The sequence below is a fragment of the Rana temporaria genome, chromosome 3, assembly GCF_905171775.1.
Source record: "Rana temporaria chromosome 3, aRanTem1.1, whole genome shotgun sequence".
Classification (NCBI taxonomy): domain Eukaryota; kingdom Metazoa; phylum Chordata; class Amphibia; order Anura; family Ranidae; genus Rana; species Rana temporaria.
The window spans coordinates 311,523,730-311,551,578 of NC_053491.1; the positions used below are offsets into that span (position 1 = coordinate 311,523,730).

At 43.5% G+C, this 27,849-nt stretch overlaps 1 protein-coding gene across 1 annotated transcript in view; it reads right to left on the reverse strand.

The window, feature by feature from the left end:
- SLU7 (SLU7 homolog, splicing factor) overlaps window positions 1–25,056 on the reverse strand; it is a 63,365-nt gene extending 38,309 nt beyond the window's left edge. Inside the window, exons 1-5 of the mRNA XM_040344804.1 lie at window positions 24,946–25,056; window positions 17,570–17,735; window positions 14,815–14,968; window positions 14,646–14,726; window positions 4,163–4,327 (exon numbers count right to left, since the gene is read on the reverse strand). Of these exons, the coding sequence (XP_040200738.1) occupies window positions 4,163–4,327; window positions 14,646–14,726; window positions 14,815–14,968; window positions 17,570–17,721 (552 nt within the window). The 5' untranslated portion in view covers window positions 17,722–17,735; window positions 24,946–25,056. The remainder of the gene's footprint in view (window positions 1–4,162; window positions 4,328–14,645; window positions 14,727–14,814; window positions 14,969–17,569; window positions 17,736–24,945) is intronic.
- Between the last annotated feature and the right edge of the window lie 2,793 nt (window positions 25,057–27,849).

The following is a 27,849-nucleotide window of genomic DNA, read 5'->3' on the forward strand; positions in this document are numbered from 1 at the left end:
GTTATAATGAATTCCTATGGAGGGGATTTAGAGTGTGTCATGTGACCTTTACAGCACAGATCATTGAAAAAGAAAATTATCTTTAAAAAAAGGGGAAACAAATTGCTCTCACGCCCACAAGATCTACTTGTCATACACAATTTATATATCAAAACGTAGGTATGTTTGTCTGGTTTCAGGCAATGTGATCAGTTTTGTGATAGGCATTTGACTTTTAGTTCTAGGAGCTTCTAAAGGACAAGAGCGACAAAACCACTCATTGATTCTCGTGTTAAAAATTTTAAAAATGTTCCTGCAAAACACACAAAGACGCTCTACACACAAAGACGCTCTTTTCTAAATCGCTGGCATGGGCACAATTTTAAAGTTTATCAACATAAATTTCATATCGATGCGTTCACAAGGGCCGTGTCTTTCAAACGGTAAAGTCGCTGTATCGATCGCATGTACGGTTTTGGATTTATTAAGTTTTGTTTGAAGGCTTCAATAACTGATTTTGTGTGTGGATGAAAGCGTTTCTAATGGTATTTTGATTCCCTAAATAGCTTTCCTTAGCTTAGTGCAGTCCTCCTCCCCCACCTCATGTGGAGAAAGCCTCTTGAGGGGGGAGGGGCGACCAGGCAAGTCAGGACACTCTCTATATTGCAGATAGAGAAAGGAGCTGTGTGATATTAGGCTTTATAAGTACTGAAGGAACACTGCTTGTATGTCCTAAAGATACTGTAGTGGTTATGGTGAATGGCTTTGGTGCGGGCTCAGCAAATAAGCTATTCAGCATTCCCACTCGCATTTTCCTCAGGAAATGCATTTTCTAGTTAGTGGGAATGCTTTAATAAGCATTCCCAGTATTGATATTCGTTTTTTATTATTCTTCTTAATTTTAATTTTAATTTTATTCCGTACGTTTTTTGGCTCTGCGTAACTTCTGCATACTTTGAGCTATTGAGACCATTTAACTTTTAAAATGTTCGTCTCATTCAGCTAACGATGGGACTTCTTCAAGTTTTTTTGTACTATTTATACTTTTTAAAATATTAAGCTTTTAGACACTTTTTTTTAACATTGAAGTCAATGAGAACATCCTTTTTCCTGCTTCAAAACACACGTTCTGCCAAAAGTTTCAGCTCCTTCATACTTTCACTTACAGACACCAAACAAACTTTAAAGCGGTCACAAAATATTCAGCTATCCAAACATGACTTTTCAGATTGATATCTTTTACGGTTTTTGTGAAAACGCAATTTACGTTTAGTGATTTTTTTATCGGTTATAATGTAATCCTATGGAGCAGGTTTAGAGTGTGTCATGTGACCTTTAGAGTGGAGATCTTTGAAAACAAAAATTATCTTTAAAAAAAGGGCGAACAAATTGCTCTCACGCCCACAAGATCTACTTGTCATACACAATTTATATATCAAAACGTAGGTATGCTTGTCTGGTTTCAGGCAATGTGATCAGTTTTGTGATACGTATTTTAGTTTTAGTTCCAGGAGCTTCTAAAGGACAAGAGTGACAAAACCACTCTCATTGACCGTCCATGTTAAAAATTTAAAAAATTTTCCTGCAAAACACACAAAGACGCTCTTTTCTAAATCGCTGGCATGGCCACAATTTTAAGTTTATCAACATAAATTTCATATCGATGCGTTCACAAGGGCCGTGTCTTTCAAACGGTGAAGTCGCTGTATCGATCGCATGTACGGTTGTGGATTTATTACGTTTTGTTTGGAGGCGTAATTAATGTATTGGTCTGTGAATTAAAAGGCGTTTGTAATGGAATTTCTTTCCATAAATAGCTTTCTACCTCAGTGCAATATTCCTCCTCACTGACCTGGGGGGAGGGGAAACCTCTTGAGGGGGGAGGGGCGACCAGGAAGTCAGCATACTCTCTACTTTGCAGATAGAGAAAGGAGCTGTGTGTCCTAAAGATAGTGTAGTGGTTATGGTGAATGGCTTTGGTGCGGGCTCAGCAATTCAGCATTCCCACTCGCATTTTCCTCAGGGAATGCATTTTCTAGTTTTAATTTTATCCTTTATTCCGTACGTTTTTTGGCTCTGCGTAACTTCTGCATACTTTCAGCTATTGAGACCATTCAACTATTAAAATGTTCATCTCGTTCAGCCAACGATGGGACTTCAAGTTTTTTTGTACTATTTATACTTTTTAAAATATTAAGCTTTTAGACACTTTTTTTTAACATTGAAGTCAATGAGAACATGCTTTTTACCGCTTCAAAACACACGTTCTGCCAAAAGTTTCAGCTCCTTCATACTTTCACTTACAGACACCAAACAAACTTTAAAGCGGTCACAAAATATTCAGCTATCCAAACATGACTTTTTAGATTGATATCTTTTACGGTTTTTGTGAAAACGCAATTTACGTTTAGTAATTTTTTCAGAAAATTTTATCGGTTATAATGTAATCCTATGGAGCAGGTTTAGAGTGTGTCATGTGACCTTTAGAGTGGAGATCATCCACAAAAAAAATTATCTTTAAAAAAGGGGAAACAAATTGCTCTCACGCCCACAAGATCTACTTGTCATACACAATTTATATATCAAAACGTAGGTATGTTTGTCTGGTTTCAGGCAATGTTATCAGTTTTGTGATACGTATTTTATTTTTAGTTCCAGGAGCTTCTAAAGGACAAGAGGGACAAATAAACTCTCATTGACACTCATGTTAAAAAGACTTTAAAATGTTTCTGCAAAACACACAAAGACGCTCTTTTCTAAATCGCTGACATGCACAGATTTTTAAGTTTATCAACATAAATTTTATACCGATTTGTTCACAAAAGCCTTGTGTTTCAAACGGTGAAGTCGCTGTATCGATCGCATGTACGGTTGTGGATTAAGTTTTGTTTGAAGGCTTCAATAACTGATTTTGTGTGTGGATGAAAGCGTTTCTAATGGTATTTTGATTCCCTAAATAGCTTTCTTTACCTCAGTGCAGTCCTCCTCCCCCACCCCATGTGGAGAAAGCCTCTTGAGGGGGGAGGGGCGACCAGGCAAGTCAGGTCACTCTCTATATTGCAGATAGAGAAAGGAGCTGTGTGATATTAGGCTTTATAAGTACTGAAGGAACACCGATTGTATGTCCTAAAGATACTGTAGTGGTTATGGTGAATGGCTTTGGCGCGGGCTCAGCAAATCAGCTATTCAGCATTCCCACTCGCATTTTCCTCAGGAAATGCATTTTCCGCGTAACTTCTGCATACTTTCAGCTATTGAGACCATTCAACTATTGAAATGTGCGTCTCGTTAAGCTAACAATGGGACTTCAAGTTTTTTTGTACCATTTATACTTTTTAAAATATTAAGCTTTTAGACACTTTTTTTTAACATTGAAGTCAATGAGAACATGCTTTTTACCGCTTCAAATCACACGTCCTGCAAAAAGTTTCAGCTCCTTCATACTTTCACTTACAGACACCAAACAAACTTTAAAGCGGTCACAAAATATTCAGCTATCCGGCTATGACTTTTCAGATTGATATATTTTACGTTTTTTGTGAAAACGCAATTTACTCTGTTCTTTTCTCTTCCTCACAGCTTCCCTCCGTTTGCCCGCTCTCTTTCTTTCTCTTGTTTCTCCAATCTACTGTTTGTAGGGACTTGTGAGCTGTCCCTATAGACCTATACTGTACTGCTACTCTAATCTTGGAAAAGGGGGACGGGATCCATGGAACAGTCCGTTACTACACAAGCAATCCCCGTGGATGAGATAACCAATGCTCCAGATGTAGAGCTATATGACTGCTTTCTGATTGCTCCTTCACAAGGGAGATGATCTATGCAACTCGTGTTTCTTTGATTATATATATATATATATATATATATATATATATATATATATATATATATATACATATACATATACATATACATATACATATACATATACATATACATTATATATATACATATATATATATATATATATATATATATATATATATATATATATATATATATATATATATATATATATATATACACACACATACATATACACACACACACACACACACACACACACACACACACACACAGCTCTGGTCGGTGAAAGGGTTAAACGAGCAGCTAAAATTGCTTATAAAAATGCTTATTATTACTTTAATAACACTCTTTAGTGTATGAAAAACAAATGACATACCAAGTCCACTTTAGAATGTTCTTCTACAATCTTCTGGTGTTCTTCTGGGTTATAGCCATTCCACCGGTCTCTCTTCCCATCATAATCCAACTCAAGCTCTGGTTGCTCATACTCATCTGCAGCTATATTTATACCATTGAATCTAGCTCCAACTTTACGGGGTCTCTGCAAAGCGAACAGAACATCTCCAAATTGGCAAGAAGTTGAACTCACAACAAACAAAACTTACTGGAAAAATAAGTTCTCATGTCATGAATAAACACTGAGCCATTTCAGCGATTGAACATTCACAACTTCTTATACAATCATTTTAACTGAAGACTGTAAAGTGTAATAAAACCTAAGAACATAAATGTAATATTGCCGCTTATCGGTCCTTAGCTGTGGTGGCTGCAATCGTTTTTCTATTTACAGGCTTCTTTACCCCTATATTTTTACTTAGGTAATCCTGCCAGTAACATTTCCTACCCTATGGTGACAACACTCAAGTACTTTAAATATGGTGAAGCAGTGTTGACTCCCCAAGACAGAAAGTGTGTTAAGGCCAAAGAACACCCCCGCCCCCAATCTCCATAAACATAGATGGAAGGTGTTCCGAGTTCACAGACATGAACTGGGCAGGCCAAAAACACACGGATAGCACTGCAGATTGCACAGGAATGTACAAGATGACTGTATTTAAGCAAGATCAGCACATTTTTAAACAAATCACTTTAAATGGTATATTTAGCAGAGAAAACAGTGAGCAATAGAAATTCACTCTTGTCATTTATATAAAGTACACTTTAAGCCATTTTGAATGGAATAGGTCAGACTTGCATGAAAGTACCAATAAGTGAAGGTTGACTGAAGCTAAAAAGTTTCCAAAAACGTCCTATACCAAAAACATGGACAGATCACATGAAAGTGACAGTAATTTACATTTTACAGTCACTTTCTCCAGCATCTGCTTTGCTGCACACTAAAAATGTGCCAGATGTCAATAGTGGAACATCTAAGACGGGGGGGATAAACCCCTGTCCCTCTAATGTGGCCTGCAACCTAAACCCAGGGAAGCGCATGCCCCATGCTCTGGGATGACGACTTGGCAAGCCTAGATAGAAATCAACAGGTTGCCGACCCCACTTCCCAGAGCATCGCAGCACATTGAACCAGCGGAGGAAACAGGCGGGCACGGAGGGAACAGAAGCCACATAAGCTGATGTTTTCTCTGTAACACAAAGTCCAAAATGCAGCGCTTCAGTGAAAAAATTATATATATGTGATAGTCCATATAAAAATCAATATGGTGTAAAGATGATGCGAAATAGCCACCAATCTTCAATGTGCAAAGGAAAGGCACACGACACCCACGTGCTATCAGTCTGCTTACCAGAAAGATATGAAAACAAGTAATGTAATCATATGGTGCAAGAGGTCAGTAATTGATTCAGATGGCACACTACAAACTTGATAGGCAGGTCATAGGATTATCCAGGCACATCAATACCAGAAAAATATCAGGACTCACACAAAGATGGATATATTGTGCGATCACCAACAGGATATTAACCCAATGTAGTAAAGAAAAACAACAATAGTGAAGCCCGTAGAGGTAAAACACAACATTTATTGTAGTTTACTTACAGGTAAGGATGAGCCGAACACCCCCCCTGTTCGGTTCGCATCAGAACTTGCGAACACACCAAATCATCGTGTGAACATTAGAACCCCGTTAAAGTCTATGGGACTCCAACATTTGAAATCTAAAGTGTTAATTTTAAAGGCTAATATGCAAGTTATTGTCCTAAAAATGGAAACATGTATCAATGCAATTTTTGTTTTAAAAACGGCCGTTTTTTCAGGAGCAGTGAATTTAATAATGCTAAAAGTGAAACAATAAAAGTGTAATATTACTTTAAATTTCGTACCTGGGGGGGGGGGGTGTAAAGTCAGCATGTGAAAAAGCGCATGTTTCCCGTACATAGAACTGTCCCTGCACAAAGTGTCATTTCTGAAAGAAAAAAAGCCATTTAAAACCGGCTTTGCGGCTCTAATGAATTGTCGGCTCTTTCAATTACAGAGATGATTCATTCATAAAGAAAAAAAAAAAAATGTGTGGGGGTTCCCCTCAAATTAAATTACCAGGCCCTTCAGGTCTGGAATGGATATTAAGGGGAACCCCGCCGTTAAAAAAAAAAAAGAAGACGTAGGGTTCCCCGCAAATACCCATACCAAGCCCTTCAGGTCTGGTGTGGATTTTAAGGGGGAACTCCACCCCAAATAAAAAAAAAATGGCGTGGAGTCCCCCTAAAAATCCACACCAGACCCCTATCCGTGCACGTTAACCTGGCCGGCCGCAGAAAAGAGGGGGGGACAGAGTGCGGCCCCCCCCCCTCTCCTGAACCGCACCGGGCCACATGCCCTCAACATGGGGAGGATGTCCCCATGTTGATGGGGACAAGGGCCTCATCCCCACAACCCTTGCCCGGTGGTTGTGGGGGTCTGCGGGCGGGGGGCTTATCAGAATCTGGAAGACCCCTTTAACAAAGGGGACCCCCAGATCCTGCCCCCCCCATGTGAATTGGTAATGGGGGTACACTGTACCTCTACCATTTCACGAAGGAAGTGTAAATAGTTAAAAAAAAAAAAAAAACACAGACACCGTAGAAAAAAATCCTTTTTATTAATAAAAAATAAATAAAAAAATCCAGCGATGTGAATCCACTGTCTCCTATCCAGCGATGGATGATCTCTCTAGCGACGGATGATCAGCGGTCCGGTCCAGCGATGCAGAAGATCCATCCGTCCAGAGACCGCAGCAGGGGAGCTCCACTCTCCGCTGGACACAGCCCAGCGGAATGACGCGCTGGAGCTGTGACATTACTTATATAGGGGTAGCGCCGGCCACCCATCACGTGACCCCGCCCCCTCTGACGCACCCTCGTACGTCACTGGGAAAGCCTGTCTTTCAGAGGGGGCGGGGTCACGTGACGGGTGGCCGCTTCCCCTATATAAGTGATGTCACAGCTCCAGCGCGTCATTCCGCTGGGCTGTGTCCAGCGGAGAGTGGAGCTCCCCTGCTGCGCTCTGGACGGATGGATCTTCTGCATCGCTGGACCGGACCGCTGATCATCCGTCGCTGGAGAGATCATCCATCGCTGGATAGGAGACAGTGGATTCACATCGCTGGATTTTTTTATTTATTTTTTATTAATAAAAAAGGATTTTTTTCTACGGTGTCTGTTTTTTTTTTTTTTTTTAACTATTTACACTTCCTTCGTGAAATGGTAGAGGTACAGTGTACCCCCATTACCAATTCACATGGGGGGGGGGGGGGGGCAGGATCTGGGGGTCCCCTTCGTTAAAGGGGTCTTCCAGATTCTGATAAGCCCCCCGCCCGCAGACCCCCACAACCACCAGGCAAGGGTTGTGGGGATGAGGTCCTTGTCCCCATCAACATGGGGACATCCTCCCCATGTTGAGGGCATGTGGCCTGGTGCGGTTCAGGAGAGGGGGGGGGGCCGAACTCTGTCCCCCCCTCTTTTCTGCGGCCGGCCAGGTTAACGTGCTCGGATAAGGGTCTTGCGTGGATTTTTAGGAGGACTCCACGCCATTTTTTTTTTATTTGGGATGGTGTTCCCCTTAAAATCTACACCAGACCTGAAGGGTCTGGTATGGATATTTGCGGGGAACCCTACATCATATTTTTTGGGGGGTTTTTTTACGGGGGGGTTCCCCTTAATATCCATTCCAGACCTGAAGGGCCTGGTAATTTAATTTGGGGGAACCCCCACACATTTTGTTTTCTTTATGAATGAATCATCTCTGTAATTGAAAGAGCCGACCATTCATTAGAGCCGCAAAGCCGATTTTAAATGGCTTTTTTTCTTTCAGAAATGACACTTTGTGCAGGGACAGTTCTATGTACGGGAAACATGCAATTTTTCACATGCTGACTTTACATCCCCCCTAGGTACGAAATTTAAAGTAATATTACACTTTTATTGTTTCACTTTTAGCATTATTAAATTGACTGCTCCTGAAAAAACATCAGTTTTTAAAACTTTTTTTGCATGGATACATGTTTCCTGGGACAGGACCCAGGTCCACAAACACTTTTTAGGACAATAAATTGCATATTAGCCTTTAAAATTAACACTTTAGATTTCTCCCATAGACTTTAACAGGGTGTTCCGTGGCTTTTCGAATTTGCCGCGAACACCCCTAATTGTTCGTTGTTCGCCGAACAGGCAATGTTCGAGTCGAACATGAGTTCGACTCGAAGCTCATCCCTACTTACTGGTAAAAAGAATCATCATGACATAACTCCGCAGATCCCAGCGTACTTGCATCGGCCAGCCTGACATGTTTCATCCTATGTGGATATCATCAGGTCATCCTATGACCTGCCCATCAAGTTTGGAGTGTGCCATCTGAATCCATTATTGACCTCTTGCACCATATGATTACATTGCTTGTTTTCATATCTTTCTGGTAAGCAGATTGATAGCACGCGGGTGTGGTGTGCTTTTCCTTTGCACATTGAAGACAGATTTTATATGAATGAATGAAAACTTATATAGCGCGGCACATGCGAACTTAATCGCCTCTGGGCGCTTGTTGTTCCAGTCTCCTTTGGTATCAAAAGAGAAGAGTCTTGATCTTTCTCCTGAACGCCAAGTGGTTCTCCTCCAACCGAATGCTGGTTGGTAAAGCGTTCCATAGTCTAGGCCCTTGGACCGCAAATCTCCTTTCTCCTTTGGACTTGTAGTTGGCTTTCGGTATCTGGAGGAGATTTTGATTGGTGGATTGCAGAACGCGATTGGGATTATGAGCTTTTGTTTTTTCGCATAGATAATGGGGAGCATTCCCATAGATACATCTATGCGTTAGACTGAGTGCTTTAAAAGTGATTCTGTCTTTTACTGGTAACCAGTGAAGGGTTCTCAGTGAAGGCGAGATTGATTCCCAAGGTTTTTTCCCAGTCACAAGTCTAGCGGCCGTATTTTGAACGACTTGTAGACAAGCGATTTGGTAATTGGGGAGTCCGAGGTAAAGGGCATTTGCATAGTCCAATCTTGAGTTTACAATAGCTCCCACCACGACCGCTATGTCTTCCTTGGGAATAAAAGGAGTAAGTCTGCGTAGTAGGCGCAGCAGATGGCGAGATCCGCTGACTACTGACCCTATTTGTGCATCCATTGTCATGTAGGAGTCGAAGATGACCCCAAGACTTTTGACTTTGGCGCTAGGGTTGATGATTTTGCCCAGAATGGACGGTGGGGTCCAAGTTGTTGCAGGTTGATTCATACACTTGGTGTGAAACAGGAGAAGTTCTGTTTTCTCTCCGTTGAGTTTAAGATAACTCTTTGTCATCCAGTCCTCTATCAAAGAGAGGCATGTCTCTAGATTGAGGTGATGATCCTTTTTATTGCAAATGCGGAAATATAGTTGCGTGTCGTCTGCATATGAGTGGTAGAGCAGTTTTTGACTGCTAATAATCTCAAAAAGAGGGCGAAGATAGATGTTGAACAACACCGGCGACAGGGGGGATCCTTGAGGGACTCCGCACGATAATGTGCGTTTCTCAGAAGTGAAAGGTCCTAACTTCACTATTTGCGATCGGTTTTCCAAAAAAGAGGAGAACCAAGATAAATCGCCTTCTGCGACTCTGGCTACTTCAGCTAGCCGAGTCAATAAAAGCTTGTGGTCTACTTTGTCGAAGGCTGCGCTTAGGTCCAACAGAACCAGAAGACAAGATTCTCCTTCGTCTGCGGCCTCAAGAGCGTCGTCCCATATTTTGAGCAATGCGGTTTCTGTCCCGTGTCCAGGCCGGAATCCCGATTGAAATGGATCAAGTAGGTTGTGGGTATCTAGATGCTGTTGTACCACTACTTTTTCCCATTACCTTTGAGAATACATTTAGGCCTGTTATTGGACGACGGTGGAGTGGGTCCTTGGGGTCCAGGTTGGGTTTCTTCAAGATGGGTCGAATTATACCCTCCTTCAACTGGAGGGCACTCTACCTTCCCTGAAGGATTGGTTGATAAGCTGCGTGAAAAGAGGTGCCAGGATGTCGGCGCATTCCTTCAGCAGTTTAGTGGGGATGATATCATTCGGCACGGTGCTGTTACGCAGAGTACCGATGATATTTTTAGTGGCATGGATAGAGATAGGTTCCAGCGTGAACTTAACTGGTTGTGGTGAATTACTGCAGGTATTGTGTAAATCATTACGGGGAGGGTTGAGGGGGGAATTATTTTGCTGAATGCTTTGTCGATCCCCTCGATTTTATTAATGAAGTAATCTGACTATTCACTGCAAAATTCTTGTGAGTCCGAATTGGGGGCTTCAAGACATCCTGGATTCATGGTCTTAGTGACCAACTTGAAGAGTTCGCGTGGGCGATTAAGGGCGCTGTTGATAGCCTCGGAAAAATCGTTTTTCTTGGCTTTGAAGATTTCTTTGTGGTATTTTCTTGTTGCTGCTTTGTAGACGATGAGGTTCTCATCTGAAGAGCTTCTTTTCCAGATGGCTTCCGCCTTTCTGCGCTCTTGCTTCAGTAATGCCAGTTGGTTGTTGAACCAGCTGGAGTTATTTTTCCGGATGTGGGTTTTACGTTTCGGCGCTATTAAGTCGGCTGATTGCAATAGGGCTGTGTTTATGGTATCCAGTGTTTCTTCAGCCGTTTGATGCGGCTGAATTGTATTTATTTTTTTCCTTAACGTGGCTTTGAAGAGTTCCAAGTGGAGCTTCTTCTGACATCTAGTCCAGTGTGTTGTCACTCGATTTGATGTTTTAGTTAAGGGTGGGAAATCAGAAATAATGAATTTGATTGCATGGTGATCTGTCCATGGCAATGGTTAATTTTCCAAGATTTTTATTTCCAGATCTTGTCTGAAAATAAGATTGAGTGTGTGACCTGAAGCATGTGTGGGCCCACATACTAGTTGTTGTAGCCCTAATCCTTCGAAGTGATCAATGCAGGCGTCGGTAACGGGGTCTTGCGGGGAGTTGGCCCAGAGATTGAAGTCCCCGAGCAGCAAAAGGTGTTTGCTGTTAAGGGTATAGGTGGAGATAAAGTCCGTCAATGATGGGAGAAACTGCGATTTTGGGCCAGGTGGCCTGTTTGTAGTTGCAGGGTAAGGGTTTCCATGAATGGAAGAGGGTTTTGAAGGACAGGTTTAGTGATTGCAAGATGAGTCTTATGGATCACCGCCAGTCCTCCTCCTCTTTGCCCTATTCTGTTTTCAGTTATGATACGATAGTTTTCTGGCACCAGTTCTCCTAGAATGGTGTTGCAGTCGGCTGTAAGCCAGCTCTCTGTAATAAAGAGGCAGTCTAAATCGTATTGTAGAATGAAATCATGGATTTCCAGTCGGTCTTTTACTGCTGATCTTGTGTTGATCAAAGCACATGATATATGCTTAGGCTGGGGTAAACGGCTGAGATTTTTGATAGTCGATCGATTTTCAAAAGTCGCTCAGTTCTTAGGGCTTTTTTAGTGATGGCTGGTAGTATTGCGGCAAATTGCCTCAAATCCCCAATGGTTTCTGCAGAATATTGCAGATTAACCATAGTCGCCAAACACCAGGGGGAGGAGGGAGGGGGGGGGGGGGGGGGATTATCAAGGATTAACTTAATCCTCGATCCTGACTTGGTCCAGAGGAAGGCAAAAAAAAACCCTGGTCGTGCTACGCCAATTGGTCGTGCTACGCCAATATGCTACGACAGGGAAAAAAATTCCTTCCTGACCCCTTGAGAGGCGATCAGGCGAACCCTGGATCAAGTACAAATGGTATTTGAGAAAAGGGGGAGTGGGGCTAGGGTGTTGCAAAGATGGCCACCACTCCGGCTGCAAAGAGCCAAGGTGGTGACCTCGAGGGGGGGGCATTGCCAACTGGTAGTTATTGAGTCAGGAGATGGTGGTAGGTGACCCAATTACAGGGGGGTAGCAGGCTGGTATCTGGAGGGGAGGAGCGAGGGGGCAACTCGGTCGCGGCGATGAAGGGGGGGGGGGGATGGGGCCCTACCTATCTACATCCCGGGGGCCACACATCCTACTCCTAGGAAGCGTGCGCCGGTAGCTGCCGGGATGCATTTCTAGCCCTAGGGAAGTGGGTCCAGCTGGTGTCCGGGGGGGGGGATTGATGAACAGCTGGTGGTGATGAAAAGGGGGGGGGGGGTGGTGGGGGCCCTATCTACATCCCGTGGGCCACACGTCCTACTCCTAGGAAGCGTGCGCCGGTAGCTGCCGGGATGCAGTTCAAGCCCTAGGGAAGAGGGGGGTCCTGCAGGTGTCAGGGGGGGATTGATGTGCAGCTGGCAGGTGAAGCCGGGGAATACCGAGTTGCCGCCGGGGGCTACGCGGCTGGATTATGGACTATCACACATATATATATATATATATATATATATATATATATATATATATATATATATATATATATATATATAAATAAAATTTCACTGAAGCGCTGCATTTTGGATTTTTTATGTTTGATAAATACACAAACTGTCTGCTTTTTTTCTTGTTTGAGTTAGCACAGAGATCTGTTCACCCTGCTTTTCTATCTTCTCTGTAGCACAGACTCCTGTCCCAGGTGGAGGAATACCAAGTGGACTTCGCCTGGGACCTTTCTAGCAGCCTGGATAATGATACCAGTAGAAGCTGGAAGAGAAAAAAGGTCCGTGTATTAAACAACACATATGTGGTGCTTTTGCAATGGGCATATTAGCACCTCTAAATGAGTTAACAACTAGAATGCCCCTTACACACGATCGGAAATTCCAACAGCAAAAGTCCGATGTGAGCTTTTGAACGGAAACAGTGTGTACGCTCCATTGGACTTTTGCTGTCGGAATTTCCGCCAACAAAAGATTGAAAAACCGGTTCTCGAATTTTCCGAAAATCCGATCGTCTGTAGCAATCCGACACGCAAAATTCTGACCCATTTTACTTCTATAAAAGCTTTAAATAGACAGTCCTTGTAAAAAGTAAACAGTCAGTGTTCACACTAGTGTCAGCCACTCTTAAGCCCCGGACCATTATGCAGCTAAAAGGACCAGGCCCCTTTTTGCGATTCGACACTCTCGCTTTAACTGACAAATGCGCGGTCGTGCAACGTGGCTCCCACACAAAATTGACATCCTTTTTTTCCCCATATACAGAACTTTCTTTCGGTGGCATTTGATCACCTCTGCGGTTTTTATATTTTTTGCGCTATAAACAAAATAATGTGACAATTTTGAAAAAAAAAAATTTTTTTACTTTTTGCTATAATAAATATCCCCCAAAAAATATATAAAAACACATTTTTTTTCTTCAGTTTAGGCCGATACGTATTCTTCTATATATTTTTGGTTAAAAAAAAAAAATCGCAATAAGCGTTTATCGATTGGTTTGCGCAAAAGTTACAGCGTCTACAAAATAAGGCATAGTTTTATGGCTTTTTTTTATAAAAAAATAATCATTTTTACTACTAAATGGCGGCGATCAGCGATTTTTATCGTGACTGCAACATTATGGCGGACACATCGGACACTGAAATTTTTGGAACCATTGTCATTTTTACAGTTGTCAGTTCTATAAAAATACACCGATTACTGTGAAAATGACAATGGCAGCGAAGGGGTTAACCACTAGGGGGAGCTGTAGGGGTTAAATGTGCCATAGTGTGGGATTCTTACTGTAGAGGGGTGTGGCGTCACCAATCGTCGTTCCCTATGACAGGGAACAGACTATCACGACAAGCCACTAGGATGAACGGGGAAAGGTTTGTTTACACCTCTCGCCGTTCTTCAGCTCTGTGACCCGATCGCGGGACATCGGTGGCGATCGGGTCCGCGGGCGCGGTCATTTAGCTTCGGACCGGGTCACGAGCACGCCGCCGTGGTCGCAACCCATGGCTGGGGTCTTAAAGGGGACGTACCTGTATGCCCTTGTGCCCAGCCATGCCATTTTGTCGACGTATATCGTCGTGCGGCGGTCCACAAGTGGTTAAACATTAGCATCTCCCTGCTCTCTCTCTCTCTCTCCGTGAGACGATCGTGGGGCAATTGAGTCCACGGGAACAGTGGTCGGGTTCACGGAGCTCGCGGCAGGAGCGCGCACAATACCCCTTGCTTACCAGTTTTGTCGTCCATTCCACTACCATTGGTTTTTATATGCTCCGAAGGCTTTGCGCCTCCATTTTCATGATGTATGTTGCATATAAGTCGTGAAAGATTTGTACTGACGATTGTTCCATTGTATTTTTCATCTATATGTACATCACACTTTATATTGGAGTATTCGTGTTCTTCTTTAGAACACCAATAAAAAGATTGAACATAAAATTGTTTGTTTACATTTGGAACGATTGTATTTCAGTGTGGCCCATGACCGGTTATGTGACCCTTGCTCTTCAAAGAGTTTAGCAACCCCGATCTATGAACAGAAATAGCACAAATCTTCATAATTAATCCAAGTAATGTAATACATGCAAAAGAAGCCACTAACCTCAAAGCAGTCTTTCTTCTTATGCGTCATAGCGCCACAGTTCTCACAAGCTCCCTGTCGATATTTTGTTGCAATTGACCCCTTAAAATAAATGATACATTATATAATTTGTTCAGATATTACACCATATTGTATGTAATTATAAAATTATAGAATACTTTCCATCTACCTCCTTAACACCTTTCCTGAACCATTCTCCCATTTGTGAGAACTCTGTCTGCTTTTCATCCTGAGGCCTCTGGTGCTTTAAAGTGGGCCTTTTGGAAGGATCCACATACCAGGGGACTGAGGAAATATACTGAGGGATGTGAGGGTTAATGTCCCTGAAAACATAAAAAAAATCCAGCACATGAGATGGCAAGGTTACATATACAGTATAGACAGTAGTCTTGCACCAATACATTTTATTGTAGGCCATAACAGTATGAAGAGTAAAATCAATGTTTTCTTTTAAACAGGATAGAAAGACTGTAATTTTTATTTTATTTTTTATTATTATCACTTAAGCGCCCCCCACAGCTTATTTTGTAAACACAAGACGACTAGTTACGGTACTTATAATTACTTGCTTCTTTAGTCTTGTTTTTTTTTGTAACCCAGGCCTAATAATCCATCCTTCTTGGGTTGAAAACCCTCACCGCAAAAAAAAAAAAAAAAAGTCTGCACCAGATCTCGCACATGTACTGTTCAAGATCGGGCACAGTATTTTAACCACTTTGACCCCTCGCTATAGACAAAAAAGATGTCTACAGCGCGGCGCTCAATTCAGTAGTGTGTTTAGGTTTTGTGCTGCTCTAGGCCTGACTAAATTTGTGCACCCCCTAATTTAAATATGACCCACACCTTCCTGTCAAGGCCACATCCTAATGTAAAGGAGAACTCTGATGTAATAGGGACTTCTGCGGACTCTGGTGTAATAGGAAATTCTAATGTAAGGGGTCTCTGGTAACCACAGCCATTTCTTTACAAAAGAGCCCATAGAGCTCCCCCTTACATCGCGGTCCACAGAGACGAGCATGGCACAAGGGACGGTCAGAGACTGCGAGCATGGCACAAGGGATGGTCAGAGACTGCGAGCATGGCACAAGGGATGGTCAGAGACTGCGAGCATGGCACAAGGGATGGTCAGAGACTGCGAGCATGGCACAAGGGACGGTCAGAGACTGCGAGCATGGCATTGAATGAAGTGTGAATGGGGCCAACCAACCTGCAACCAAGTGCATTGCATGCAGTTGCAGCACTGCGATACTCCATTTAAGGCATTAAAACAGGCATTGCGGAAGCAACTTATTGCCTCTTCACTGCATGTCAAATTTCTCTGAAAAGAGTTTAGAGCATGGATTGCTTTTCAGAGGCGTGTCAGTCCTTACCGACATTGTGAATTAGCATTAAAAAAAATAAAGCAGTTGTGATTGTACAAGATTAGGGGCAAGAGTAATGTACACCCAGGCACCGCCATGTCGCCAGCAACACCCGGGCACCAGTATCTCACCTGTTAGACCCAGAGACATTTTTTTATTATCAAGCAATTGTAGCCTGCATGTAACAGGATACAGAGCATGCTGCCACTCCCCTCAGCATCTTCCTCTCCTTCATTAGATCTCCCCTGGCCAGGGCACAGACAGCCAGAAACTCCGCCTCCCGACTCATACAGCATCCTCATCTGCTCGCCGTGCCCGGACTTCCCTCACACACAGACCCCTTCTCCGCTGCCGCACGTGTCCTTATGTCGCCTCTGGATTGGTGCAGGACCCCGCTCAATGGCGGAGTGGCTCCTTCTGCCTGCCACAAAGACACCCGCGCTGATCTATAATTCGTCAGCACAGTAGGGGCTCGTGGGGGGGGGGTGGCTGTTTTATGTCGCCCCCCGCAAAGTGCCGCCCTAGGCCAAAATACAGCGCTGGCTCAATCGCTTGGAGGGCATCCCTGGACGTCCTCCTGTTTACTTGTTCCCTGTGCACCACCGAGGGCGCGCATTATGGAAAATCCACGTTGGCCGCGTCCCTTGGACACAGCCGATCACAGATCGTGCTAAATGGCCAATCACAGCAGCCATTTAGCACTCGATCGGCGTGTCCAATGGGTGATCTCAAATGCAAACATATGAGATCATCTCTCATTCCCGGCTCTCCCTCCTCACACAGAGACCGCGTGTGAGGATTGAGAGCGACCTGTGCTGCAGATCTGTGAGTGAACACTACCTATCAGTGCCACCTGTCTGAGATAGGCCGCCAATACATCAGATGTGATCAATTTGTTATGATTGGCACCATAGCTTGTAGTCACTCTAACTTTCACACAGACCAAATAAATATCCACTAATTTGTACCAAATATACGTAGAAGTATAAATTGTGGCCAAAATTTTATCACAGAAACATGCAGATTTTTGGTCTTTTTTCATCTATAGCCCAAAAAATAAAAACCACAGAGGTGATCAAATATCACCAAAATAAAGCTCTATTTGTATGGGGGAAAAAAGGGCAAAAAAATCATTTCGGTACAGTATTACATGACCGAGTAATTGTCATTCAAAGTGTGAGAGCACCGAAAGCTGAAAATTGGTCTGGGCAGGAGGGGGGGGGGGGGTTTAAGTGCCCAGGAGGCAAGTGGTTAAAACTGTTTTTACATGAGATCTCACAGTTTATAAAAAGGAGATCGCCCTGGAAGGCACTAATGATGTAGTATTCCAAGGGGGAAGGCTGTGAAGCACTGGCTACATCAGTGTCTCTGAATACCAGAACTGGAATAAAACAAATTTGTGCACTCTATTTTACCTGCATATATTTTACATAGGACTTGTGGATGATGTTTACAGCTCAGCATACTGAGCTGCACACACACCTGTGCTTTTTAGGTTTGAATGATCCATTTCAAAAGGTATAATAAAGGTATTATTTTTTTTTTTTTTTTAACAATACTTACTTTCCCTCTTCATCCACTTCAGCCGGGGCATTACCCAACTTACGCTGTTCTTCTAGTTCCTTTTTCTTTCTCCAGTCCTCCCTCGTCATCTTTTTTGGCTCTTCAATGCCAGAAGATTCACCTGGCACAGCAATGACTGTGCCTCCCGACATTTTGGGGTAATTGTCTAAAATAAAACAAAACATGGAACAGGACAACATGAATGGCATAATCTAACCCAACAGAACTACAAGTCAGCATATGACTGTGTCACATTCTCTGCAAAATGATCTGCTCCATAAACGCCTTTATGTTCAAATCCCACTCTACATATCCGATTAGTCACCTAGCATTCAAAGTATATTTCCAACCAAAACAGTTTTTTTTAGTTTAGGGTTAAAGTCGATCTGCACGTTTACTGTGACATCAGTAACTAAACTATTTCCTTTGCCAATTGATGCAGCTCTTTTCAGTGTATGCAGCTACATACAATACACAACACTGTATTCCGGCTGTGAGAAGAGAACTTCTCGTCTTACACACAGAACAAAATAGTCAGGCTGAGCAGCACTCAGCAATTTATAGGCAGCTTTGTATTCTAGGAATGCATACAAAGAGGTGCACCAAATGGACATTTTGGTGCAGAAAATGCAGGATGAACTCGGCCGAAAATGACAGTTTTTAAAAATTATATATGTATATATATTTTTTTTTATTATTATTATAATTGTATTATATTCAACTTAATTTATATGATGAATTTATATGAATATAAATTTATTGTCGGCCATTATAGACACTTTTAGCGCAAGAAAAGCTCAAGGAAAAAAACGTACCCTTTAAGTTCTACGTGTGTCTTCACACTGGTCTGTTGGGCTTACATTGAGGTGCTAAAAATCCTGCCTGCAGAATTTTTGGTCAGTTAAAAAAAAACCTCACCTCCCTGTTAAAATGCATTGATAACGCATCAATAAACACACCCGTGTTACATTTTTTATGTGATACTATACCTTAGGGAGGGACGACAGCCTGAAGCACTTTCCTACCAAAGGAAAGGGCCTGGCTGGAAAGCATCTGAACTCTAATGATTGACAAATGCATGAGGCGTTTTGATGTCACTTCCGCCCTGCTAGGGGGACGGGTGGGGGCCATCTTGCCCTCACTCGCATCCCCACACAGCAGGCTACCGACGGCTCCGGTAAGCGGCGGAGGGCGCGGGAGGCCCCTCTCCCGCCGCTGATAACAGCGATCTCGCGGCGAATCCGCCGCGGAGACCGCCGTCATCGTTTACAGGACCGCTCATGCTAGAGATGGATACCTCGGTTGTGGCAGCAGATGCTGCCGTTACCGATATATCTATCTTTAAAAACAGGACGTATATATACACATGAGCAGGTCCTTAAAGCGGAGGTTCACCCAAAAATCAACTTTCTGCCATTAGATCCAGCATACTGCTGGAACGCTGGAGCAGGTAAGTGTCAGTTTATTAAAAGCCAGCAGCTACACTTTTTGTAGATGCTGACTTTTAATAAACTTAAAAAATGGGTGGAAAACCCCTTTAAAATACCAGAAGGAGGCTACAAACTGCTTCATAGAAGACATTAACTCTTTCAAAGAGGTAGTCTCTGACCTAGCCCTAGATGGAATACAATCCTCACAAAATAGTTTTTTATATCCATCAGAAAGCCTGGCCCTACAGTTTCCATATTTCTTGTTCACTGGTTTGCCCTAGAAAAAAAAAAAAGCAGAAACAAGAACCATATGCAAAGAAGGTCCATACAAAAAAAAAAAAAAAAAAGGTCCCCTGCTGTATAATCACAGACAATGGCTTACCTTGGAGGCAGTATGGGACCCGGAGGCTGCCGCTGGTTCAAACCAAGCGGGGTGCTCCATCCTTAGACCTGTCCTCAAGCTCCATAAGGCAAGTGGAGATCGGCGGGAGAGATAGGCTGCTGGAGTCCTGCTAAAATGCGCCTGTCCGGCATTTCAGCAGACTGTTCCCAAGGCAGCATGTCCTCAGTGTATCACGCCTTGTTCCTTATCAACACGGCGCCGGAAAGTGCATCACGCGACTTCCATCGCCATCTTGCCGCGTCACCGGAAGTCCTCCGACGCCATCTTGGTACACCTCGGCAAAGCATGAGGAGGACAAGGCTTCCACACAGGCAGAGCTGGGGAAAAACCAGAAGGAAGTTGCCACCACTTTCTCCAGGTAAGCAAGTACCGTATTTATCGGCGTATAACACGCACCCTAACTTTCAGAGGGAAGTTTCAGAAAAAAAACGTTCTACACCCCCCCTGCGTATAACACGCAAGCACAGTTTACACTCTATTTTCAGGGTAAAAAAGTGAGTGTTATACATCAATAAATACAGTACCTCCAAAATAGGGAACCCTTCTGGCAGGAAGTACAGGGACTAATACACCCAGGACTTGGCCACAACCAGTACTGGATGATGCCAGAGAAGGGGGGTCCGCCAACCAGAGTTACCAGACCTAGGAAAAACAAAAAACTTATCGGTGCTCCTGGAGTGTCTGGAAACACAAAACAACTGAGGGTCAGAGGAAAGGGAGGGGCCTTTTAAATTGTATCCGATTTGTGTTTCCTGTAGAGGGCGGAGCCAATCATCTCTCAAGTAGCTGTCCTGGAAGGTGAGGGGGGAAATAGACCATAAGCACAGTAAATCTTAGCAAAATCATGCGCGTTTGACACCATTATCAGCAAAACGCTAATAACACCATTTTCTGCTGATATGTTTCGTCCGCCAAAATTTTGGCGGATCTCTAATACAAAGCTTCCTCTGACTGGCAGAAATGGAGTTGTGCTGATCAGGGCTGTGGAGTCGGAGTCGAGGAGTCGGGGGAAATTTTGGGTACCTGGAGTCGGAGTCGGCAAACAATGCACCGACTCCGACTAAATTTAGATTGGAATAAAAAAAAGCAAGTTTAAATGTCCCAATTCACAAAAAGTTATAATTAATGACTTCTCTACTGTAAGAATAAAGACCAATGCATGCAGTGCCTCACGTAACCGCAAAACGAACACGTTAAGTGACCGTGAAGAAGCATGCTTTTCATGTGCTTCACTATATGGCACGAAACGCACAATTAGGAGCTGCAATACTTATACTTTCCATAGTGTTGTGTTCTGCTTTTACAGGGAACGCATGTTAGAGAACCAGTAAGTGTCCAAATAAAAAAATTCCAACAGGAGTTTTATAAAGCACTAAAAGAAGTTGAAAAGTATGATCGCTCATCAAAACTTACTGTTGAAGAAGCCATCCTTGTTTATCCAGAGATCGTTAGTGATGTGGCCAGAATAGTTACTGCAATGCCACCCACCCAAGTCAGTGTCGAAAGATTATTTTCAGCCCTAAAAATAATAAAGTCTGACTTAAGAGCCTCTATGAAAGAGGATCTGGCAGAGGCAATTCTCTTCCTTAGAACTCTACATTGAATTGATTTGCATTTGCTAAGCCTATAACTACATTTCAAGATTAATATAAACCATTTCTAGGTTTTACAGATTTTGTTTTTGGTTCATTATAGATAAGCTTTGTTTTTGTTCTAAAACAACCAAATAATGTGGTTTGTATTTTTGAACTGGTAAAGATCCTGTTCCTGATGTTTATGCCTGCTGCTACTATCCAGCCACTTGATTGTTTTCATTGTGTTTGTCTTTTGCTTAAACTGTGCAATACAGTAGACTGTTGGCTTCCCAGCCAGTAGTCCTGTGGTAGGTTACATTTCTTTCCCTCAAGGAATGTATAAAATACATTTGCATATTAATACAGAGGAGTCGGAGAGTCGGAAGTACATAAAACTGAGGAGTCGGAACATTTATCTACCGACTCCACAGCCCTGGTGCTGATGACAAACTCTACATCAGCCAGTCAGAGGAAGCCTTGTATTCATTCATAGAATACAAGGCCATCCACGAACGGCTGAGCTCCACTCAGACCAACTATTTGGTTGCAGATGAGAGACATGATGCTCTCATCTCACAGTCAGAACACAGGGCTGTGTACTGTATGCAGCTGAGACTACATATAGTTCATACAGCGCTGAAAACCACTGCTGCATTTAGTGAAGAAAAGTTACAGTAAACAGAGAACAATTTTAAAGTGTAACTCTTTCATGCCTCATCCACACAGACATGGTAACCTGTACATCCCTGTCAAGGACTGTCTTTGCGTGTGTGGGTGTTTGCGCAACTGCATGCAGGCAACCTGTTCAAATCAATGACAGACAGGCAGCTGCACCAATCTCCAAGTGTAAACAGACTGCGTTCTGATTTGTGCATCAGTCCCATAAAGATGTTCTTGTTCATAGGTGCTAGGGCCACACATCCAATGGCCGGTCTATCATGATATCTAGATAGGACAGAGAGGTGGGAGCCCACTGTAGAAGCAGCATCAAAAGTAAGGATCATCTTTAAAAATTGGGGACAGTGATTTAATGTACATACATGGATTTTTTTTTTTTTTTTTTTTTTTACATATCATTAAAGAACTAACCTTTATAAATAGATTAGATGTTAAGCCGGCCATACATGGAACAAAATTCATACAGTTCAGCAGGATTTCGATCCATGTACAGGTCAGGCTGTTTGTACAGACGTCCATTTACTGATCAACTGCTGTACAACCGCCCTGTTGGATGTTGACTCTATCAATGCATTCTGAAGACTGAAAAATCTCCTTACTGTCAGAACACAATAGCTCAGGAGGAACCCCCATCCACATCAAATGTGTTGATGGTTGAAATCAAATGTTTTTTTTTAGTTTTTCTTTCAACCAGCGGGTTGAACGGAAAAATAAAAAACCATTGCCTGCTTAACCGATTCAGCTCCGGGAAGATTTTACACCCTTCCTGACCAAAGCATTTTTTACAATTTGGCACTGCGTTGTTTTAACTGACAATTGCACAGTCATGCGACGCTGTACCCAAACAGAATTTGCATACTTTTTTTTCCCACAAATAGAGCTTTCTTTTGGTGGTATTTAATTACCTCTGCGGTTTTAATTTTTTGTGCTATAAAAAAATAAAAAAGTACAATTAAAAAAAAAATTATTATATATATATATATATATATATATATATATATATATATATATATATATATATATATATCCCCAAAAGAGTTAAAAAAAATCTAAAATTCTTCATCAGTATAGGCCAATATGTATTCTTCTACATATTTTTGGTGCAAAAGAAAAAAAAACATGCAAGAAGCGTATATTAATTGGTTTGCGCAAAAGTTATAGCGTCTGCAAACTATGGGAAAGATTTATGCCATTTTTATTTTTTATTAGTAATGGCGGCGATCTGCGTTTTTTAGCGGTACTGCGACATTGATGCAAACAGACTGGACACATTTTTGGAACCATTGACATTTATACAGCGATTACTGCTATAAAAATGCACCGATTACTGTGTAAATGTCACTGGTAGGGAAGTAATTAACACTAGGGAGCGATCAAGGGGTTGTGTTCCCTAGTTAGTGTTACTAACTGTATGGGGATAGGACTAACTGAGGGAGGAGACATATCATTGTTACTACTTAGTAAAAACACATGATATGTCTCCTCTCGTCTGACAGAACAGGGATTTGTGTGTGTACATACACGCGCACACACAAATCCCTGTACTGGCTCTCTTGCCCGTGCGCATGCCTCTGGCGGCCCTTAAAGGGAACAACACACCCACACATGCCATTCTGCCGACATATATCGGAGTGAGCCGGTCGGCAAGTGGTTAAAGTGATTGTAAAGTCTCGGTACCCCCCCCCCCCTCTATAAAAAACATGCTATACTTACCTGCTCTGTTGCAGTGGATGTGCACAAAGGAGCCCGGATCCTCCACATCTCGAGTCTCTCTTCTGTGATCCTGGCCCCTCCAGCAGGCAGCTTGCTATGGGGGTACCCGAGCCGAGTCACAGCTCCATGTGTCCATTCAGAGACGGTGTTCCCCGCCCCCTCTCTCTCCTCTGATTGGCTAGCAAAATTTGGATTGACAGGAGCGAGCAACAATGGCGTTGCTGCTGTGTCTCAGCCAATCAGGGGGGAGAATGTCGGACTGCTGAGACACTTGTGGACATCGCTAGATAGAGAGGAACCTCGGGTAAGTATTAGGGGGGGCTGCTGCACACAGAAGGCTTTTTATCTTAATGCATAGAATTCTGCCTCTACAACCCCTTTAACCACCTAACTACCGGCCGCCGTCAATTGACGGCGGCACGATAGCTCCATTGTTTTGACAGGACGTCATATGACGTCCTCGTCTTTTAGAGCCACTAGGGGGCGCGCGCACCCGCCGCATTAATGGGAACACGATGCGCGTGCCCGCGATGGCGCAAGCGCAGTACAGAGCACAATGGACCTCAGAAAATCGCCAAAGATGAACACAGCTGTCAATCACCTGTACACGGCACGCTCCCTCCACTCTGCAAGGGGCGGCTGTAATACTATTATATTGTGGAAGGGGCGGTAGTTTATTACTATTATATCGCCTGCATTACTATTACTGTATATTGTGTAAGGGGCGGATGGCTACAGCAAGGGCTGGGTGTATTATTAGGGTGGTTTTATGAAGAAACTACACAATACTAATCTTCAGCTCCTTGCTGTAGCCATCCGCCCCTTACACTATATTATAGTAATACACATCCGCCCCTTGCTGTAGCCATCCTTACACCCGCGACTTGCAGACTGGAGCGAGCATCGAGAACTTGCGGCAACGTCTGTCACAATGTCCTGTTCATTGCGCAGTCTACAGCTGCTTCACATTCTGCCTGCGCAGTCCAGGGGGGACATTATCCGCCAAGGGGACACATCTCGGCAGAACACCGGCATCACTAGTGTGAGCACCCGGCTGTGAGAGCTTGCAGCTTCACAGCCGGGTGCAAGTCGCACTGCACGTCCTGAACGGCTGAGCAATCTTCTGGAACCTGTGAGGTGTCCCAGAAGATTGCAAGGAGGGGGGGGGGAAGAGGAGGCGTCACCTAGGCGGCGTGAGAGGAAGTGGGAGCTGGCTACCTGTCAAAACTAGGTACCCCCAAAAAAAATGACATGCCAAATGCGGCGAGGAGTCCTTTAAGCTAAACTTTCACTTTTGGGTGGAAGCCTACTTTAAGTAACATATCGAGGGAAAAAAAAATGGGCTTGTCATGAAGGGGGGTAATCCTTCCAGAGGTCAAGTGGATATGGAGGCAAATGCCAGCTGACTGGGGTGACAGAAGCAGAGTATTATTCATCCCATTGTGCCCCTCGTGTAGGAAGTATCAATGTGTATATATAGACCCACCTACATACAAATAATTACAGTCGTACAGGCATTGCCGCTCACACTACACAGTCATATACAGACATTCCCCCCACTTTGTACGATAAACTCACCGGACACACCGACCACCGACACAATATCTAGTCGCTTTTACCTAGGAAGAAGAAGCGGAAGCAATACTATACCCCGGAAGTGAGGTAATCCAACAACAACTGGGAGGAATGTGCCTTCGACACGCCCCTGCAGCCGTAACCCCTAAACTGCTAGAAATGATGTGTCTAGCAGAGGGGCGTGGCTGGCAATAGTTCTGTTGTGATGCTGAACGTGTTATCGGGGAACGTGCGCCCTTCCTTCCCTATATACACTTACAATGGAGTATGGGGCTAACATTGACACTACACTAGGGATTTGCATATGTACGGATGTACTTTCTTCTCCTCCAAGTTCCATTTTCTAGAAACCAAAAGTGAAGTTATGTTTTATACGTTCATATATGTGTAAAAAAAGCAAAAAAAAAACAAACACGCATACTGTATATGTTTTCTTAATAAAATATTATTTATATATATATATATATATATATATATATATATATATATATATATATATATATAACATATACAGTATGCGTGTTTTTTTTACACATATATGTACATACTGTATATGTTTTTTTAATAAAATATTATTTATATATATATGTGTGTGTGTGTGTGCGTGTGTGTGCATGTGCGCGTGTGTGCGTGTGTGTAAAAAAAAAAAAACACGCATACTTTATATGTTTTCTTAATAAAATATTCTTTTTATTTATGTAGCGCCCCCTTACTTTCAGTATGGGCACTACCCTAAAGTTAGTGGGGAATGGGAGAGTTATTTTGCTGGAGAAAAAAAGAGCGGAGGGCGCACCGACCTAGTGTGATACTGATAAAATGAATTTATTCAAATATTAAAATCAATAGTTATACTCACAAAATTGGAGTTAAAATCAGGCTTTAAAATTAGTGCAGCAGATGTCCAGCAACATCAGTGGAACACGAATAATCGTTTGAACCAACAGTCAATATTACAGCTGACGCGTTTCAGGGGCGTACCCCTTTCTTCAGAGCTTAGTGGTCTGCAGTGCTCCCTCGCCGTGGTGTTTGTGGGAATATATATATACACATGTACACACACACACACACCCACACATGTGGACCGACAGACATGTGCTGATAGGTCAGGGTCAAGGTTTACTCCTCCTTTATAGTTCTATGAATTCCCACGATTCTGAGGAGGGCTGCAAGACTCTAGAAGATAACGTTTAATTGAACTGCACCACCTCATAGCACTTCCCGAAAATACCAGAGCCCAGGAGATTTGTTTTTGTATAAGAGTTATTTTGCTCCCATTCAGAATTTGCTAAATTTGGGCTGCTGTCATTCCTGAACTTTCCTGTAGGTCAGTCTGCGCTCCAGGGGTGCCAATCCCACCCCTGGGCGACAGTTGGCGCTAGAGGGGTTCTGGCAGAGCCGCTTTTCCCCAACAGCCAATTAGAGGGGTTTTCCCTCGCGGGGCATGCTGGGGGAGAGTATATCTGTGGTAGACGCCATTTTTGTTGGTTCTTCGCGGGTTCCTGGTACGACACCCACCTTCAGGGTGTGCGCACATCGCGGGCCCCTCCACTATGGCCTACCTGGCCTGGGGTCACGCGCTACGCGTAGGGTGACCACATTTCCAAACTACCATTCAGGGACATCCCCCTTCCCAAAAAATCAGCTTGTGCTGTAATGAATCACAGCACAGTGATTGGACACAAGAGATGGGATTTATGATTTCTCCAATCACAAGCAGGGGGTGGGAATATGCTTCTCCAGGCATTCCCGGCCAGGACAAATACTGTCAGTGAGTAAAGTGGTGATGTGGCCGCCTTTTTTGGGGGCATTAGTTGGGCTTGGGGGGTGGCTGTGTCGGTTTCATTCCGGGACACTGTATTGTCCTGGAATGAAGGTGCCCGGGACAGACCTGCAAAATGCGGGACTGTCCCGGGCAATCCGGGACACGTGGTCACCCTAGCTACGCGGAGTTCCAGACATTGGGCCCTCCTGGCCTGGAGCAACTGATGCTACTAAGGGGCCCCAGTGACTTACTGTGTCCCCCATCTACTAAGGAGATCCCAGGCTGTATGCTGTTCGGTGGGGGGTCGGCTTGAGGAGAACCCGGAGGCAGGTTGTCCAATAGGGCTTGAACGAACCATCAGGGATCTGTGTACACTGACAGGTACACTTCAACTGTCACCCGGTGACCCTAACTTAATCTACTGGGAGGATTCGCTCAATCCATTTAGCTCATTCAAGTACTAGGCCTGTGGCAGAGGTCCCTAGAGCCGGGTCTGTGGCAGAGACCTGTTCCTCCCAGCAACCTAAACTGACACTTCGCCTGCCAAACTTGTGGCAGGAGTTTGTCCGGGGGCACTTCACCCACTCTGGCTAGAGTGGCGACGAACTGTCTTTATTAATACTGAGAGCAGGATTGCTCGCTTCATATCCAGGCCTGATACCGCAAAGTTCTCTATTGCTTCATCAACCTTTCCTCTCTACCTCATGTTGGTCATGTTGGGCCGAGAATAAAGCATTCAGAAAACCTTTATTTATTGTCTGGACATTCGCTCACTGGTCTACTCATCCACTTCACCCCTAGACAACGATAAGAGGTAACTTAGTATGCCGATCCCAACAACAACCAGCAGCTCCTGTGGGGATAGCGCTACACATAATATATATATTTTTTTCTTTAGAAAACATTTACAGTTTTATAGTTATTCGCATATAGGCTATGTTTTTTTAAAGGCCATAGGCTTAGTTCAGATAGGTGTGGACGTAGTGAATGATCTGTACCACCTGCAAAGGGTTGTCGTCACTGGTGCAGATATTTGCATGCAGGCCACCTGTTTGTGCGGCTGGGTTCACTCTTGATTCAGATGCAGATGACGGCAGGGGTCCGGTGCATCCCTGTTCTCTGTTTGAGGCTCGGTTCACACTGCT